This window comes from Phalangium opilio, unplaced genomic scaffold, assembly GCF_054372755.1.
Source record: "Phalangium opilio isolate 3A_F unplaced genomic scaffold, DU_Popi_V2 ptg000093l_1, whole genome shotgun sequence".
Taxonomy (NCBI): domain Eukaryota; kingdom Metazoa; phylum Arthropoda; class Arachnida; order Opiliones; family Phalangiidae; genus Phalangium; species Phalangium opilio.
This window is the reverse complement of record NW_028324198.1, coordinates 5,536,645-5,556,561: the sequence shown is the minus strand read 5'-3', so window position 1 is coordinate 5,556,561 and position 19,917 is coordinate 5,536,645. Positions and strand designations below refer to the sequence as shown.

The window sequence follows — 19,917 nt, the reverse complement described above, 5'->3', positions numbered from 1 at the left end:
AGTATTTTAAAGATTTTGGTTGTGAAAATAATACTGAATTCCAAAATAGATTTCAATTTGTTTTAATTTGAGAATTTTTATGCGGTTTCAAACATTTTAAGAGAAAAATGTGTCAAGTAATACCCTTTAGAATTAAAATTTTTCTTTTTCCTTAAAAAATCTGTAAATGTATATTTTTCATAAAGTTTTTTGTAATTTGAGAGATAGTAACTGGCCACATCGAAGATATTAACAATGAATATTAATAAATACTTTAATTGATGTAAATATTATACTCGCCCTGAAAAATTTTACTTTTTGTTAAAACCAATTAGCTAGGCAGCTAATTTTTCCATTCGACTAGTCGTGTCATATCGAATACATTGTTTAATATTTGAAATTGTTATAATTGACCTGCATGTTACTTGAAATATTCAAAGTACAAATTCTTAAGTGTTGTTCATTGAAAATGTATTAAAGAAATTTCAATACTAGGTATCAGTATCCTTTACTATAAGCGAATGAAGCCTCGAGCTAAGGCTTGATCGTGGCAAAAGCGTCGGACCTCTTGCTGACAGGCGGTTAAGTCGACTCTCAAACGTGCTGGATGAGGGTCGTATTTCATTCGTGTCGTATCAGTCGGTAAACCAGTGGGCCGTCGTCCCACCGGGCGGATACTTCGACTCTCAAACCCTTACTCTACCAGCCCTTTACCGAGGATTTACCGTTCCTATACTAAAAAGCCGCGAAATCGTCGGATTGAGCGCGGCTTTAGGTAGGCATAATGACGCCGACATATAGTCGGCCAACAGTCGTTTTACAGTAGCCTCAAAAGAGTAGGAAAACTGGCGGGCCGTCGTCCCTCCAGGCGGACATTTCGACTTTCAAACTATTACTCTCCCGACTTATTAGTGACTTTTTACCAACTCGTCGGTAACACACAAAGCCGACCATGTAGGCCCTACGTCGGCAGTGCTACTAGGGTAACGGAAAGTCTATTTTTGATGGACATTTGGCGTCTTTTTAAGCTTTATTCAAAGCATAAACCATTGCTTTCAACATATTATCCTGGAATATAATTGTTTATTGTAGAAAGTATTCTCTAGTAGAACTTGCCTGTCTAACTTTTCAAATTGAAGTTAGACAAAAAACATTCAGAGGTTCTTTCTAGACAAGATGGACCCTTAAAATAAACTGACCTTCGTAAATCGTTCCAATCCAAGTAAAACAACGCCCCAGCGAACACGCCCTATCATTTTCAAATCAACGCCGCCACTTCTTGATTTTAATTCTTCCGTCCATTAGGCGATTTTCGAAAAAGGTTTATCCAGTTTTGGACATTTTCGAGTAACTGATTCGATCTGTCATTGGCCTTAATGGCATCATTTACAACTAATTGTAAGGAGTGCGCTATGCAACGTTTTCTCTCCCAACCGTCGTCATTAACGTTGCCTTTAGTTTTTGGTCTTCCGCTTCAGAATCCGAATCCGAGTCTTGGGCTCCGAAAATTGTCGGCAACGGATTCAAGGCTGGGATAAAATAAAATGTGCACAAGGTAAAATATCTATCAGCCGTGCAAAATTACTATGATTAAAGGGCGACACAAAAGACTTGCTGGGTGAAAATATTCACCGGCCCGCAGCGGAGCTACCTTCTAACAAAGAGAATACCGCAAGTCTCGGTGGCTCCCCTTTAGTTTACATATAAACCAATTGAATAAAAAAGCGAGTTTTTGTTTACCTTCATCGAGTTTGATATCAAAATCTGTTTTGGAATCGCTGCTTTGATTTGATCGTCACAGATTAATAAGTTGATGCTTAATATTAAAATTTGTAATTTTACGCTTAATACTTATATCCGTAATTTTATGCTTAATATTGAAATTGTCCGTAATTTTATGCTTAATATTGAAATTGTCCGTAATTTTATGCTTAATATTGAAATTGTCCGTAATTTTATGCTTCATAATAAAATCCACAGTTTTATGCTTAATATTAAAATCTTTAACATAATTCACATATAGGCCTAGGTTAAATATTTCATTAGGGCAGAAAGTTAGTATTTGAACTTAATAAAAAAACCATAATTGTAATTACTACATACTAGTGACTTAATAAATTGAGAATGTTCAGTGATCATCATCGATTCAATCAAATTCATATCTTCAAACACATAAATTTTACTTTGGTGGAATAACATCATCTACCGATAGTTTCTCGTATTTGATTTCATAATAGAGCTGTACTACCTTACCTATCAGAACTTCTTTCCCATTGAAAGAAGCCTTAAAACCTTCCGCGGGCTGTTTACATCACGGAAGACAAAAAAATTCCCTTCTTGGGCAATGCCTATTCCCTCCCTCTCCCAAAACTTCCCTTCTATGCCACTGTCCCTTCCCAAAATAAGAAGGTAAACATTCTTCTCCAGCCAGTTGCCTTCTTTAATTCTGAAGAGATATTTCTTTCCAAAAAAGAAAGCTCACCTCCCTTCTCGAGGGAGTACCTTCCGAATCTTAGAAGGGACGCTCGCGATAGCTAAAGCTCCATTCCATGCATTTTTCGGTCTGGGGAAGGAAGGTAGGGTAGTAGGAAGGAAGTTGTGCCTTCTTTTACCCAATCTTCTTTTCAAAGAAGGCGCCCTTCAGCTTCTATAGTGTTGCCCTCTCTTCTACGGAAAAGAAGGGTTAGAAGGCGTGATAGCGCTCTCCTTAAGAAGATTCTTCTGAAGATTCCCACCACTGTCACACACGCGAAGGAGGATTGTAATTTTCGTCTCAGAATGTCGCGAGACCCCCCCCCCCTTCGCAATAGTTTGTCTAGGTTCTTAATAGTGTTCTAATGTCTATGGTTTCATTACTGTGGGATGCTGACAAAAGATTTTTCTTATACAAAAGGACAAATTCCAATGCTCGGGCCAAAGAACGGGGCTCCGAGAAGGAACAGGGTCTTTCCTCGATGGAGGAAGGATCGGGATTGACAGTCGTGTTGGCGGCGTGGTACGGAATAACATCCGTTGTATCCGAATCTGCGGCATCAAGGGGCATGCCCTTGAAAGAGTTGGATAAGCTATACTGTATAGCAAGGGCTATACTGTCTCTCAACATAGGGGTACGAGAGAGTCTTTTACTGGGTGCAAAAAAGGTCAGATTCAGTTTCATGCTTAGGAGAGGCCTCGACGGCAGCGTGCTTTCCATCAGTAGAAAGGGCGCTAGCCAAGAAACTCGTGGATGCTTTAGTCCTGATGATGGTCAGAAATAAAAAGGTAAATCGGCCTTACCCGACAGTAGCTGCCCGCCCGTAGATAGGGGCATTCAGATTCAAAATTTATTAGCACCCTATGTCGTTTTCACATAAAGGGGGACATGGTATCATGGTCTGAACTACAGACGAGGGAAGGGAAAAACCTTTAAAACGGATTAAAAACCCTTCGAGCTCAACTCAAGTAAACTATTTAAGTATTAATTGAGTAAACTCTGTGAGATGGTGCATTAATGATTTAATTTCTTTTCTTACTGTTTCGTTTTCTAAATTATTCTTGTCTCTATCTGGTCTGGTTGGTCGGTTTGAAAAGAATCCTACAAATTGTAGATAATGCAAAGCATCTGCCTCTGCCTGTCCACAGAAGCAGAGATCTTCTTCCCGATGACCGAATTCATGTAAATATTTCGCGAACTGACCGTGCCCGCTCATGATTTGACTCACAAAGTGGTCAGGGACAAACGAGTTTTCACTAATTCTATTTCTAAAATGAAAAGTGCTCCTTCCCTTTTCAGAGTGCGCCCAATCGGACTGCCATTGCTCTAAGCAAAATGAATGTAAATAATATTGCTTTATACTTGACTTAGAATAACCTATTTCTATATCTACAATAGCCCTTGTGCAGGGTTCTTTCGAAAGGGCATCCGCTCTCTCATTCTCATAGATCCCGTTGTGAGCTTTAACGGAAGAGATATTAATTATTAGTCCCTTAATTATCATTTTGCACAGGAGTTTTCTTGTTACCTCTCCGAGTGACGTATGTCACGGAGAGGTTCTTATTTCGACGTCTCTGTCTGTCTGTCTGTCTGTTGTTACACCCCAGGGGACCGCGTTCGCAGTTAACAGAACGGGACAAATGTGTTCTCAATTTCCGGACCGGAAATTTGGAAAATTGTATTCCACTTAGAATGAATATTACTCCATTGTCTGTAACACCACCATCCTCTGATCATTTGTCCATCCCACTTGAACACCAGAATGTAGTTATTGGCTTCTTTACATCACCATCATCCGTTCTTTTGTCCATCCCAGATGGACGCCAGTCTGTACTTACTGGCTTCTGAACAGCACCATCTGGTCTTTTCTCCATCCTAGAGTGGGATATAGACCGTGTGGGGAAATGTGTAGGTCCGCCCATTGACATGCGCAGAAATGTTTACTTAACAGATGTTTTACTTTCAACAGCAATACGTAGATGGCAAGAAAATCTACCCAATAGCCCAAAATTCAAAATGCTTCGTTTTTAGAACATTGGTGTTACTATAGACATTGTTGGTTGAAATTGTAATAAAAAACGGAAAATTGGTGTTATTTTATAGATTGTGAACAATATTGCCTCCATTTTTTAAACACAACTTACACATTGTTTGTTACTAAAGAATAAAGTTGAATATATTCAAGTTCATGAGTTTTTCTTTATTCAATTTAAAGTCAAGGGAGTAGGTTGAATTTAAATTTTCAATTTAAATTTACTATGACTTGTAAATGAGCATTCCCGTCTTGCACAAACACAGAAAAGGATGTTTATTTATTTTATTTTCCAAATAATCGTGACGTTAGACAACAATGGTTTAACTTTATCGGTAGAAATAGCAATGATGCCTTAAGTGGAAAATATCGGCACTTGCGTCTTTGTAAGGTAATGTCTTGTTTTATTAATGAATGAATAATAGTTATCTAATAACCACTTTGTTTGAAGGATCATTTTTCTCCGAATTGCTTTGGCACAAATGGTAGTAAACTCCCAAATGCAGTTCCTACAATTGGAACACCAAACCCAATTCAAAAAGAAGTATCCATGTCTGAGAGGAATAAAAGAAAACACACCGGAAATGATATGGTAAGTTTAGATTTAATAACATCGCAATATTGTTTGGTATCAGGGATGTTTTAGTTATTTATTGCAATTAATCCCAGGACGAGATGGAAAGACTATCTAAAGTGCGTCGTTTGCTATCAAATGATGTGGCCAAAAATGTAAATAATCACGATTATGAAACAGATTGAATGTATGTTAAACCTTTTTAGCGTTGGTCTAAACTTTGCATTAATATGTTAAAGGCGTCTGATGACAATTCACGAAAGTGCCACATCGAAACACAGACAGAAACGTTTTCTGATGAGTCAAAGAATGCCTCTGAAAACCTGAAAATAATTATAAAAGATTTGAAGACTTCAATAGCGGAATTGTCAAAGAAGAATACAGACCTTGAAAAACAGCACGCTAAACTGTTTTCGGAACTAGAAAGATCGAGGTACCAATTAGAGAAAGTAATGACGGCCTTTGGCAAACTCTTCACTGCGGATCAAATAAATCACGTTGTAGAACAGCGCAAACGATGCAAACAGTGGTCTCCTCAAGCCATACAATCGTCGTTACAACTTCTATACAATATTGGTACAAAAGGGTACAATTTCTTACGTGAGCAAGGTCATCCACTTCCAACAACAAGGTGCCTAAATCAACATCTAGAGACGCTTAAATTTCCACCAGGTATTCAAAGTGCCACGCTGCGCCTGCTGCAAAAACAATCGCCCAAAATGACAAAGATAGAAGAAAGTGTTATACTCTTGGTTGACGAAATGCAAATTAAGCGGTCATACGAATATGATGCCGGATTAAAAACTGTATTGGGACATTCAACATTGTCCAACCATGCAGTCGCTACCCAGGGATTAGTGGTAATGGTTCGTTCTGCTTGCTCCAAATGGAAATACATTCTTGGTTGGCATTTGGTTGGCAACAGTATAGACAGCGGTGATCTGAAGAATTTCATGACGGACTGTATAAAATGCCTTCATGACATTGGATTTAACGTTGTGTCGATAGTAAGTGACATGGGCCCTAAAAATATGGCTATGTATCGTGACTTAGGAATTAAGGTGTCATGTTATGAAAAGAAACACCACTTTACACACCCGTGCAATCCAGAGAACAGGATTTTTGTAGTACCAGATCCACCTCATGTTTTGAAAAGTGTTCGAAATTCTATTCTGGTCAATGTCTTGGAGCTGCCAGAGCAATGTGTTGCGAAATATGATCTTCCTTGCAAAAATGTTGACATTAAGTATTTGAAGCATCTCATACACTTTCAGGCAACTTCAGAACTGAAACTAGGGCCTAAACTTACCCCAACACATGTTAATCCAACACATTATCAGAAGATATGAGTGCCTCTTGCGCAACAACTATTAAGTGCCGATACAGCTGCTGCGGTGGAAACCGCTGTTCACATTGGACATATTGAAAAGGAGGCCTTAACAATTGCTTGGTTTTGTTGGCTTATGCATAACTGGTTTCAAATAATGAATGGTCGTTGTAAAGGCAAATCCTTAAAAGCGAGCAACATTGAATATTTACGTGAAGTGGTAGTTCTTTTTGAAGGAATGAAAATTGCTAAAGCATGGAAGCCAATTCAAACTGGTGTTATAATGGCATCACTGTCAATCATAGAATTGAATACCTACCTTTGTCAAAGGGGTTTCAACTTTGTCATGGCTGGTCGCTTCAATCAAAATGCACTAGAAAGTTTATTCTCGTGTGTTCGCGCCAGGGGTAACAAATTTCCATCAGGAAGAGAATTTCGGCATCGTTTAAAGATTTTGCTTGTGAAGCAAGCCCAAAGGTTTATGTCTGATCTAAATGTTGAAAAGTTCATTTATGAATTGGTAATATTATTAGCATTATCAAAGCAAAGTGCTGCTATGGTGTTGCTTATCTAACTCTATAGTTATAACATTTTTCTTTTTTCCTTTTTCAGAACCACATTGAGACGGAGGTGGAAGAAATAGCATATACTGCTCCAAGCACGTCTGTAAGTTTAACTTGCTCAAATTGTAAAGAACACAATAATTATCTCTGTTACCTTTCTTTCTATTTAGCATGGCCTGTTAAACGAGCCACTACATTCTAGTGAACGTGAAAATCAGGTGCTTCAAGATTCGACAGCCATGGAGATGACTCAAGTGACTGAGCATGGTCAAATCCTGGATATCATGCCATTAAATCGAGACCAATCTGTTAAGTGATATATCCTATACTATTATAAAATGCTAACCTTCACATTTCCATAGATATGTTTAGAAAACCGGCCTCTGACATTCTTCGAACTCTAGTGGAAGACATATTTGGTACAGAGGCCGTTTATAGCTTTGTGGAAGAACAAAATAGTTCTGGCCACAAGCAAGCAAGGAGTTCTGATTCATGCTGTGATAATTTAGAAGACTTGGTGGAATTCCTTGGACTTGCAGGCTTGGCACAAAAAGACCTAAAAAATACCAAAGTAGAGAGCATAGACCCAAAGGAAAAGGCAAAAGAGTTGACAATTTACCATATAGCAGGATATATTTGTTTTAAACTCCAGAAACAAATTTGCGAATCCTGTTATAACGTAAGTTCACATGAAAATAAAACGTACGAATTGCCTTCATCATCAGTTCTTACACAGCACAAGGCTTTTGGTAACCTCAAACATCCTTCATCGAGACTATTAGACTTCGTTAGCCTGTCTGAACAATTCCTGGACACAAGCATGAAATCTCCACTTGAAGAATTAAGTTCTTTCATAACTAGAATGCTCCACAATCAATTGGAGGTTGAGCTAAGTTGTTGCAATGTCGAGCGAAAAATTTTAAACTTGTTTGTAAGGCTAAGAATGCACATTAGAAACAAATTCCTTACCTTTAAAATGAAAAAAGATGTTCTACATTACACCAGATCATCAGCTCTGTAATATGCACATAATAAAAGTCTTGTAATGCACTTGGTGCGTGACATGCCACTATTGCCCAAATTCTATAGTACAGTCTCAGATTACGCATAATGTTGAGCCGACTCCTAAGCAGACGATCTTAAAAAAAGTATTTTAAATTTCGCGCCAAAGACCAAATTTTCCCGCCATCTACCTGTTACTGTTGGAAGTAAAACATCCAGTAGTTACCGCGCATGTCAATGGGCGGGGCTTCACCTTTCCCCACTCGGTCTATATCCCACTCTAGTACTAGGTACACCCCAACGCGAGATAAACCGCCAGAACGACATGAGGAAGGAGTCCGTTCTTTGGTCAGAAACCAGCTCTAGATGCACGGCTCGGGTTACTCCGCATGTAAACAAAGCTATGTAAGCCTTTTGAGTACCACGCTTTCCAACTCTTACTATAACTGGACCAGCGAAATCTACTCCTACAATTTTGAAAGGAGGCGCTTCGTTGATCCTATCGCTAGGGAGAGGGGCTACAACCGCGGCGCCAGGCTTCGCCGAAAAGCGTTTGCAGGTGACGCAAGACCCTATTAATTTCTTTACCATTTGCCTGCCGCGAATTATCCAAAACCGTTCCCTTATCTCGGTAATAGTGTCCCTTAAACCTGAGTGCATTAACCTAGCATGATGGAACCCAGCGATTAGCTCCGATAACTTGTTTTTTGAGTTTAAAATGATTGGGTGTTTCTCACCAAAAGTCAATCCCGTTTTTTCCAAACGTTCACCAACGCGCATTATCGCATCTTCGTCCATTATGGGGTTCAAATTGGAGATGTTGGACTGAGGCGAAACTCTTTCCTTCAATTGAAGCCGTGTCTTCTCTTCCCGGAAGTCCCGTGATTGGGCCTCTCGTATCAGGACCTTCTCTGCCTGTAGAATTTCTTCCGTTGTGAGCGCTCCCCGCTGTTGTAGATTCTTATGTTTTCTACAGTTCTCAGTGAAACGGATTTCGTAGGACATAATTCTTTTGACCTTGGAAAGAGAGCTGTACTTTCCTACGTCCAACAATGGCTCGCTCCCAGCGTTTACAATGCAACTGCACCCGTTGTTCTACCTCCAGATCCTCCTGAACGGGCTCCGCCCCTGATGTAGAAGGCCATTCAGTTTCGTCTAGCCGAAGCCATTCCGGTCCACTCCACCACAACTCGCACTCGATCAGCTGGTCTACCGACTTGCCTCTGGTAGCAAGATCTGCGGGATTTTCGGGTCCCCTGACGTGACTCCAAATTCGTGGCTCCGTTAGCCCTTGAATCTCCGTGACTCTATTAGCCACAAAAGGTTTCCAACGTGATGGAGAACCCCTAATCCAATAGAGTGCTGCGGTATTGTCCGTAAAAAGCCGAATGTCGGACCGTTTTTCCGTGAAGATTGGCTTCAAGTAATTAAGAAGCCGTGCACCTAGGAGTGCTTCCATTAACTCAAGCCGCGCGATTATCATCTCATTTATAGGAGCGACGCGAGATTTTGCCGACACGAAATTTATTCCGATTGTACCGTCCGTCTGAATGTACCGAATGTACGCGACCGCCACGTATGCTTGTTTACTTGCGTCACAGAACACGATTAGTTGACGACTTTCAATTTCATCTTCAGAAATACCATCATAGTAATGCCTAGGTATCTCCAACTGGTGAAGCTGTGGGAGCTCTTCAAACCATCGATCAAATTCGTCCGTGATTTCAAACCCTAGCTTGGTATCCCAATTTGCCCCGCTTCTCCAGAGGCTTTGGAAGAGAACTTTCATCCTGATAACGAAAGGGGCTAAGAAGCCAATGGGATCAAAGATTCGTGCTACACATTGTAGTATGAAACGCTTCGTGTTTACTCTGGTAGTTTGAAATTGGAGCAATCCCTTTAAATCAAACGAGAAATGATCTTCGGAGTTGTTCCAAGCTAGGCCTAAAACCTTTTGACTGACGTTTGGGCCTTGGCTGCTGTCAATACTGAAGTTTACTGATTCTCCAGCCAATGAGCTTTTCCCGTTCATTGTCTCTTGGAGTTCCCGTGAATTTGACAGCCATTTCCGCAAGTTCATACCTGCTCCCAGAATTAGCTCCTTTGCTTCGGTTGCTGACGCTATACCCTCCGATACTTCCGACGATCCAGAAGCCAGGTCGTCGTAGTAAAGCCCAGATCTTATAAGTTCGCAAAATTCTGGATATTTCTCTTCATTTTGTTTGAGATGATGCCGAATAGTGGCCGTTAAAAGAAACGGACTTGAGGCGACTCCGAATGGAACTCTCGTGATGCGATATTCCGTTAGCTCGTTAGGTTTAGAAGGGTTTTCCGGCCATAAGAATCTTACTGCATCTCGATCCGTCGCTGTTAATGAGATCTACAGGAAGGCCTTTTCTATATCTGCTACGAACGCGATTTTGAAATTGCGAAATCGTAGGAGAACCTCCAAGATATCCGGGTTTAAGTTGGGCCCGATTTCCAGGCACTCATGAGCCGAACCGTCGTATACTACTCGTAATGGCGTCGTTTGTTTGCGATACGCAAATTCTGCTGCAACTGATGGACGGGGATTCTAGAGCCTCTAGCTCTATCTTCTTTGAGGGATCCCGAACGTTAGTGAGGGTTAGTCGCACGCGACGTCTTGTTTCTTCCTTAGCATTATCGCTATTGAAGGTTACGACCCTCAAATTTTCCTCCCCTACTACCGGCAAGTTTAGCTGGCGTGAAACTTCCGTTCTAATGAAGGTACGTTGGCTTCCTCCATCCATGAGACATCTCACTCTTAGGGGTTTTCCGTTTCCGCCGTTGGACAAATCTACTTGGGCCGTTTCAAGAAGAAATTTTATCCCCCTTAGTGCTTAGATGGCAAGCTGTGATTTCAGTGGAATCCGCTCCTTCATCCTTCTTGTGTTGAGTTTCACAAATACTTGAATGATGTTTATAGCCGCAATGTTTACAAACTTTATTCCTTTTGAAGCATGACTTCGAACTGTGACCCGATTTGAGGCATACAAAACAGAGATCCTTTTCCCGCACTATTTCCCGTTTTCGCGGAACCGATATTTTATCACATTCACCCGAAAAATGACCGGTGTCACTACAAAATAAGCAACCTTTCGACGAAGGTGCTACACCCGTATATAAAGCCATGGCCGATGACGTAGACCCGCCGCTACGTTGTTGAAAACCTTTAGGTTTAGGCTTACGCTCTTCCCACGATTTCCAATTTGGCTCCTTGGCGCCCGCCGTTGCGACTCGAACCGGTTCACTCATAATGAACGCCCGCTCGCGACTTGATACTTCGTCCCCGAGGAATTGGACAAGCTCCGTGATATCATGCTCGCGCTGCCCATCTTGCTTTTTACTAAATTCAAGATTTATATCCTTTGGGATCCGTTTCAGCAGAATCGTGCACAATAATATACCGTATTTATCTTCACTTATTCCGAGAGCACTTAAACTGCGCATTTCTACCGTTAGCGAGTCGTAAAGCTTTCGTAATGCCGCGGTATCCGAAGTTCTGGTAACAGGGTCAATCGTTGCCAGGTTATCCAAGTGGGTGTTCACTGCTTGATCTCTGCGTCCGAATCTTCTTTCCAAAATATCTATAGCCGCGATATAGTTGGCGTCGGAGACGGTGAGACCCTTGATTGCGGTAGCTGCTAGTCCTTCCAAGCAAGTTTTTAGGTACATGAACTTCTTCGTCCCATCCAAATCCACGTTCTGGTGTACAGTGGAGCTGAATTGATTCCAAAAATTTGGCCATTTCGTCATATCGCCGTCAAACTTGGCGAGCTCTAGCTTCGGTAGTTTAACCGAGCTTCCGTTACTCCTGCCGGAACTGGAGAGAGTTGATGGGGTGCTAGAACCGCTTGCCCCTCCGGTAGCTAGGGTGGCATCTATTTCTCGAATTTTACGAGAACACTTTGTTTTACTTACAGAAATGTCGTCGTATATTTTCTCGCATTGTTCCACAACATCTTCCATTTGATCCGGGTCTGTTATATGAGCCTGTACTATATCATCCAAAGGTCGAAGGGCCGCTTCCTTCCTTAATATAACGTTTAGTCCTTCTTCCAACTCGTCCCTGTCCACTGGTACCGACTGAAGTAAGGATTTTATCTTTTTTAAGCTAGTGGTAATTTGTCCTCTAATTACCGCACGCTTCCGTATTTGTTTGGCTTGTTCCGTTGCCATAGTTCCGATTTAATTTACCGATTAAATTAAAGTTCAAAAGTTCCGCCTTTGTTTAGATTAAATAAAGCTCCGTACTTTATTATTATACGTATCCGCAAGGTTCTGTTACTCTATCCGCCGCCGATTATAACACGAAAACGTTAACACATACTTGATAATACTTTAGTTAAATCTAAAGTGGCCCTATCCCGGGTTTCGGCACCAAATTATGTCGTAACTTCTCCTTCGCGTTATATTATTTGTTAATTATATGTGAATAAAAAACATCGCAACTAGCTCAACTTGAGATTTGAATAACAAGTGAAATTTTAATGTTAATAAATATAACTAAATTACATGTTGAAAATTAGACTGAATAAAAAGGGTTTATTTTGGGTAGCGAACTAACCCGAGTAACAGCTAAAGCGAGAGTAAAGCAAAAATACCCTCCACACGAAGAGATTCCTACCCCTTATTTGAACAATAACATTCAAAAGACTCACTTTCATTGGACAAGCCCAAAGGTCAGGTGAGCAAACACTTTCACTTAAGGGGAAAGCCTCGAGCCAGAGGAACTCTCTCTCGACAAACATGCTTACAAAAATATAGCATGACCGGCCGGTGACCCGCTGCACCTGTATTACGGGAGTCATTCAAAAATTTTCCTAACCCAAGGCCTTGTCCAAAACAAGTGATATTGAAACAACAGATATTTAAAGAAAGATAAAAATACCAAATTCTAAGAAAGTTTCCACACGCCCAGATTAGCGATTTGGAATTTCTCCTAAATTGTTTGAGCCTGGGAATAATCCGCATCGCTAATCTCCTCGTCCGTCAGGGTATTGAAAATGCCATCCTTGGGTGGTAGCTCCGTCTCGCTGAATTTCGTCTCGCAGTCAAAGTAGTCGTATGGGTAGACCTGTTTCTTCAATAGGTGTGGTACTTCCTCGGCGCTGAACACAGAGTTTAAACACTTAAACTTGTCAGCTCCTCCTCTAGCCAGACTTGCCACGAGTGTCTCCAGCGATGCAGGCATGAACCTAATGGAATCTAAAACCCTAAGATTACCAAGAGAAAATGAAATATAAGTTTCCGAATTTGTCGGAAAGCACTTAATCTCATGATCTTTAACCAGCCCTATTTTATCCATTATAAGATGGGCGTCGTAACGAGAGAGATTATGCATAAAAACCGGAACGAAATTCCTGGTCCTCAGCTTCAGGTTACACGAATTATGAGCGGCGCCTCTGTAGGCCCCGGTAGTATGATCGTGGTCACGTACTTTACTGTCATTTACGGTAAAGGCCTCATTGCAAACGTAGCAGTCTCGAGCCGCGACAAACTGCGCCTTTTCCAAGTCCGATAAATTCATGGGAGTGTTAACTTTAATTTTACCCTGAATAATTGCATCTTCACGTAAAAGATTTTCTACCCCACGATAAGTAACCGGTTTGGACACCGAACCATCGTGACCAACGATCACATAACTGAACCCACAGGAGATGTGCTGCGAAGTTTTCGTGGTAGAAGAGAGGTCACTGTCGGGGTCGCATCGGTGAACTTTGCGGAGAATCGACTCGAAGTCAGCGTAGATGACGTACTTAACCTGTGAGAATAGAAAAAACATGTTATCAACGATAATGTACTCTATAATGATAACCGTAGCAAACTCTCTCCCTCTCTCATGCATCTAATCATACGCGTTATCCGCTTTTCCCTCTGATAAATAATAATAGTTTTAGTTTACCTTCTGTTGCCAAGCAACGTTTTTTAATTCCAGAATGGGGTCCTTCACCGGCATCTCGATTTTCTGGGGTCCGTGTAGATTGCACTCCTTGATGTGGTCTTTGTAGTTTGTCTCCGAGTCTATACCGGAGAAACGATGCAGGCAATAGCGGCAGTAATAGTTCCTGTTCCTGTGTGCGGTGAACGCTTTTGCAAGAAGTCGGGTCATGCTGCGAATTAAACAAAAGAGCTTCTTCTCGCCCTGGGTTAATAGCAACAGATCAACTTGTCGCGGTTCCTCAACTCTGTTGGAACTCACGTAACGAGGGAAAACCTCATTCTCATAGCCGAATATATTAAGCGAAAGGTTATTTACACGCTCGAATTTTTCTAATTTTGAGGTATTTACTTCCACGGGGAATGTAATGCCTGTCATGTCTAATTCATTGCTATACTGTAAGTACCTTGTTACGCGCTGGGGGTTATTATTTTTAGGGTGTAAATGAGCCAAAATTGACCATTGGAAACACTTATTATCTGTGTTTTGTACATTAAGGAGCGCTTTTTTAAATGCGAGTTTCTTAGGGGTTTCAAAGTACGTACCCCCGTGAAGCGGAAGGTACGTTATAATATTAATTTGTAAAAATTGGATTCTATCTAATACCCACCCACTACCACTCTCCTCATACTCTTCCATTAATCGTTTCAGTGTCAAAATTCCTAAGTCCATCTGTCCAGGTATAACGTCAGGCGTTAAAACCGTTAAGTTTCGGGTCCTGTGATAGATCAAACATTCCACCTCCTCGTCAGTATTAGCTAACTCCCTGGTGTAGCGAGCCCTGACAGTTAAATACCACTTAATACCCCGATCCCTCGACAATTTATCACGTAAATAATTTTCTATCGCTACCCTATGTCTACCTATGTACTGATCTACGCCAGTCTCGGTCGCTAAAGGTGTGAAACGTCCACAAAAAATAGCATTACCTAGAACCTCCAACTCCTCTAGCTGGTCGTGAAGGGGGGCTTCTGGCGAGGCGACGATAGGTTCATCCGGCGGCTGTCCTCCACCCTCCTGTTGATCCATGAAGTCGTGGATGTCCCGCTCCTCCTGACTCGAAAGTCCCGGAAAGTCCTCCTCCTCCTCTCCATCCATGAAACGGTTAAGGTCACGGGCCTCCTGGCTCGAAAGCTCCGGAAAGTCTCCCTCCTGACTGGTCCCATCTGCTGCGCACACTTCAACACCTAGGACGTACTCGCGCATGTGCATATCGGTCTCGTTTTGGCCGTTGAACCACTTGTCGCAAATATAACATGCGATCCTAGGTGGAGGGGGAGTGTCGTCCAGCGTGACGACTTCGATGTCATCCTCTTCCCGCTCCATGAACTCATGCAGTGCACGATTCAAATCGTCAGGTAGTTCATCAAGATTTTGGGATGAAAGGTCCGACGACAGGGCGACGCCGGAAGGGGAACCAAAAACGAGGGGAGAGGTGGGTGGCGACTTCGAAAAGTGAACCAAAAACAGAGGGAGGAGTTGGGGGAATAGGATTTGGAGTGGAATGGGTTAGTTTTGGCCGCTTGGCCTCGGGAGGGGTTGGAGGGGTTAAACGATTACCCCTACTCATAATAAGTTCGCGCATAGCTCGGGCTTCGTGGGCATTTAACTCTTCCATACTTAAAGGAGCTTCAGAGAAATAAAGAGATGGCGAGGGAGGGGACTAACTATTTTCCCTACTCTTGATGAGGTCGCGCATAGCTTGAACCTCCACGCTATCTAACTCCACCGAGCTTATGGAATGTCCCGTGAAATTGAGTGATAACCTGCTAGGGTATTCGGTAAAGTGAGGGACAGGGGAGATAGAGTCTGGGGTTGACGGATCTGAAATGTTCGTGAGGGGAGGAGAAATGGAAATTGGAATGTTTGAGAGGGAAGGAGAACCGGAAGTTGGAACGTCCTTAAGGGTGGGAGAATCGGGGCTAGGGGTGGAATCAGAGTCCGAACTAGAGCTAGATAGGTTGAAAACCGCACGCTTTCTACCTTTTGAGTTGAAGTGGTTGCCGGCCACATGGGCAGCTAAAGTGGCGCGTCTCGTGAAACTCTTTGGGCATTGCAGACACTTAAACAAAATCCCCTCATGCTTTTCCCTTAAATGCCTCGTAAGGTCCCAGGATCTAACATATTCGCGTTCACAAGCACTGCACTTAAACATTCTAAAAATTAACTCTCTTTAAAGGCGGTAAAAAAATATATATCTTAATCTCGGGACAGAATTAACTATGTCTTAAAGACAGTAAAAAAATCTATCTTAATCTGGGATCGGAAATAACTATGTCATTATCTTAATCGCAAAGATAATTACAAGTATTTTCGGTGCTATACCGTAAAGGTTTCGCTTACCTTCTGCAAAGAACGTCTAAAAGAAACTTGAGAACAGTCAGGAAGTTGTCCAGAACAGAAAATGAATAGCTGATGTACACGCCGGGGCTTTTATACTCTTGGCGTGATAAGATGTTCAACTATCGTAGATCAGAGAATTTCACACTTGTATCACGTGACAATCTGCGTCATGCTTCCTGACGGGATTTTAAACTTCAATCTAAGTCTCCTATCGTGAACATAGATTATTCTCCCAAATATTGCCGACTGTAACTGTTTACTTGACCTACCATGAAAGACCTCTATCATGGCTTATATCTCAAATTCTTGATGGTGTTGTCCTTCTATTTACTCGTAGTCGGAGGTTTCCATGTATTCACACGCGCTTATCATGTTTTCGAAAACATATCTAGTTGTTTCCGCTTCATCAATAAGCGTTTCCTAACTAAAAAACATTTCCTACACCCGTTGCAGTTATTTACATTTCAGTTTCCTATCTCTGCAATGATTGTTCTAAAATATATATGTGTCTATATCATGAATAAATATGAACTATTAAATTTGAATATTTATTAATTTTAATTAAAAATTGGAAATATGCTTATACTTAGAATAATGAGAATATGATAAATTTCAATGTTTATTATTTAAATTTACGTCAATACAATATTTACAGGAATTTTTTTGAGTTACATACACTTTTAGAAACCATTTGCTTACAGAATTGAAAGCTTAAGAAAGAGCAGTTATTAAAAATGTTAACTATCATCTCTATATTTAAATTTGACACGGCATTAGAATAATGTTCATCTACACGTTCACTCCATTCCGTCATATGCAATCATGTTGCATCTGCGATGGGTGGTCTATAAAGCATCCATTGCAGGTGTTCTTGATTCCCTCAGTCAGTTGCTGTACAACTATCTCCTTAATCGCGCTCTCTACACGTTTTGATTCAGTAAGGAATGTAACCACCTGAATGTGTTTTTCCAGTAAGTTTCCCCATAGGTATGACCCTATAGCGAATCCTTTCTTAGTCGGGTAGTGAATCCCATAGTTGGCTCCTTTACCCGGGATTACTCGACGAATATTTAACGCTTTCCTATCCTGGTAAGTTACAAGCTGAATTCGCTTGTCCACCGACCCTTCGAAAAAGCTCGTGGTAGTTTGAGCGTCATCCTTTTCGAAAAATTCATTTATGGTATCCCTCATCCCATAAAGTTGCATGTACTCGTCCTCACTTAATATAATCCCAGTAGAACCATCCGTCATTCCTAGTCTAATATTGCAGTCCGCTGTTACGCTGACCGATTTAGTTGAGGAAATCTCGAAAACGTTGGAGTTATCCCTAAATAATCACACAGAATTAAGACGCGAACTTAAATTTAAACATAACACTAAAGGAGAGAGTATACTTACATTTCGATGAGTGCTTGAAGACTCGTAAAATGCCTTATCCTCAAACCTACCACGTCTTTTATACGTTCGAGGCACATCGTCGAAAGTCAATATGACACATGGTCTTGAGCCTAACATTTGGCAGGGGTTTACCATGACGTTGACGGTCACGTTGTCGAAAGACAATGTGACATCGTCTTAAGCCTAACACTTGGCGGGGTTTTACCATGACGTTGATGGCCACGTTGTTGAAAGTCGATACCTAACTTAAGCCTAACTTCCCGAGCACGTGACATGGATTTTAACCGCCATAATTCAAAAGTGGATCCCTTATCAGTGATGTCATGCATTTATTGTTTTCTTCAAAAATTAAAATAAGACACACCAACGGGGATAGATAACCCTATCTCAAGTGTTCGACATGAGATTAAACGTCGTCATAAGATTACACGCCAACTTTACTCTATCGGTTCACGCCAAGTCAGACATCACGACATTTCACGCCAATTCCTCACGCCGGTTCACGCCAATTTCCCCCGCCAGCCCACGCCACTGGGCCAAAGGTAACACATTGTTACTACTTATCACCCCTGCAGCATTTACTTAACCCAGCCAAAGCTAACCTTACCTAACCCAACCCAACCAAACCCTGTGTGGAGGTAAGAAGATTATTTATATGAGTCTGAAAAGTACGCCCTTTAGCACGAACAATTTACTAACAATAATAGGAAGTATTTTTCGATATTACAAATAGCTTATTCCATCAAAAAATTATGTGACAATCCACGAAGGTATTCAAGCATTTGGCGATTTTTGTAGTCTTTGACAATTTTTAGGATTTTTTCATCGTTTCGCTGATATTTATTAGGTTTCCTTGGTGGCTCAGCTCCACTAACGTAGCGCTCGTAAGCAACATCTCGGCCCTTTTGAACGGTTTTAAGTCCATCGATGAACTTCCACAATGAAGGATGGTTGACGTCAAGTTCGGCTTGCAATCGGCAGTGGGCTGCTTCTGCGTAATTATTCGTCCTATCTTCTTCATTGAGAGTCCTTTCGTAGACAGACCATACTTCTGGTGGAAACCATGCTTGAGGTTGGCGGCCATTTCTCTGCTGTCGTCCTAGATAATTATCTTCAAACCAATTAAGTATCGGTGCTAGTTCGTCGGGTAAATGGAAAGTAAGCGCGTCGAAAGGTTTATCGACATCCGAGATAGGGACGGGAAGCCAAAGAAACGATCATGCGAGCTTGTAATGCAAATTCTGCTTCACCGTCATAGCGAGACTTCAGGCCGGTGATTTGCATATGCCGACGAAAATTCTTTACCAGGTGAAATATACATCCATGAACGCTGCTTTGGGGAAAGTTGTGTTTCAAAGAATTTATTGCAGAAATTTCGAAGTTGATGGAAAACATGAAAGGATTGAAAGCCGGCCAGGTATTCTTAATTAGCGTAAACAATCCGTTATACGTTAAATCGGTTTTGTTTGGAAGAGCGAAAAGGAAAAACGAATCCCCCACGTTTAGCCAATAAGACGTATACATACTCACATAGCGGAGGTAAAAGACTAAATGTCCCCTCGATAAACACTACCTCCATACTTTCAGACCAATTCTTGTGAGATTCTTTTCCAAATAAAAGGAATCGATTCGGGTCTTCTGCTTCACTATCGCCGAGAAGGAAAAGTTCCTTGCGGCCTGGAACGGATTCGTAGAAACGATACCTTTCGGGAATAACTATACTCTTTAAGTCCAGTGGTGTATTCAGAGCCACGATGGTTGAATGTCGAGCTCATTGAATACATTTTCTCGAAGCTTCATAGCCAGGAATTCTGCCTTGAATTGCCTGACCGATTCCGGCGACAACGAAATTGTGTATCTGACTGGGCTTTTCCATCGCCTCTGTGGCTCGTATCTTCATCATCAAGTTTAGCTTTGAGACTTCCACAGCAGCACCGTCACTTTTATGCGTATGATGTCCCAGTCGACTTACGATAATATTATTTCCCTCAGTGTGAAGTCAAGCTTTACGTCCGCATCCCCTCTTACTGCATCGCCAAAACTTGGTCCTTTGATCCTTGCTCAGCATATGAAACGTAAACATGTTTCCTTCGTCGACTGGCTTTAGGTAGGACTAATTAGGTAACCAAATAATCACGATACCAAACCGTCCCGAGACCAAATAATCACAATACGAAATAGTCCCGAGACCAAATAATCACGATTCCAAACAGTCCCGAGACCAAAAATCACGAGACCAAATCGGTGAGACCAATTAGTCTCGA

General features: G+C 41.5%; 1 protein-coding gene across 1 annotated transcript; it reads right to left on the bottom strand.

Moving 5' to 3' along the window:
* Positions 1–8,049: 8,049 nt before the first annotated feature.
* On the bottom strand, positions 8,050–10,305 carry LOC149640739 (uncharacterized). Its single transcript, XM_089850705.1, has 5 exons — positions 10,301–10,305; positions 8,987–10,235; positions 8,688–8,928; positions 8,230–8,600; positions 8,050–8,073 (listed from the first exon to the last, which is right to left on the bottom strand). Exons 1-5 carry the CDS (start codon positions 10,303–10,305, stop codon positions 8,050–8,052), a joined length of 1,890 nt encoding a protein of 629 aa, XP_089706831.1.
* Between the last annotated feature and the right edge of the window lie 9,612 nt (positions 10,306–19,917).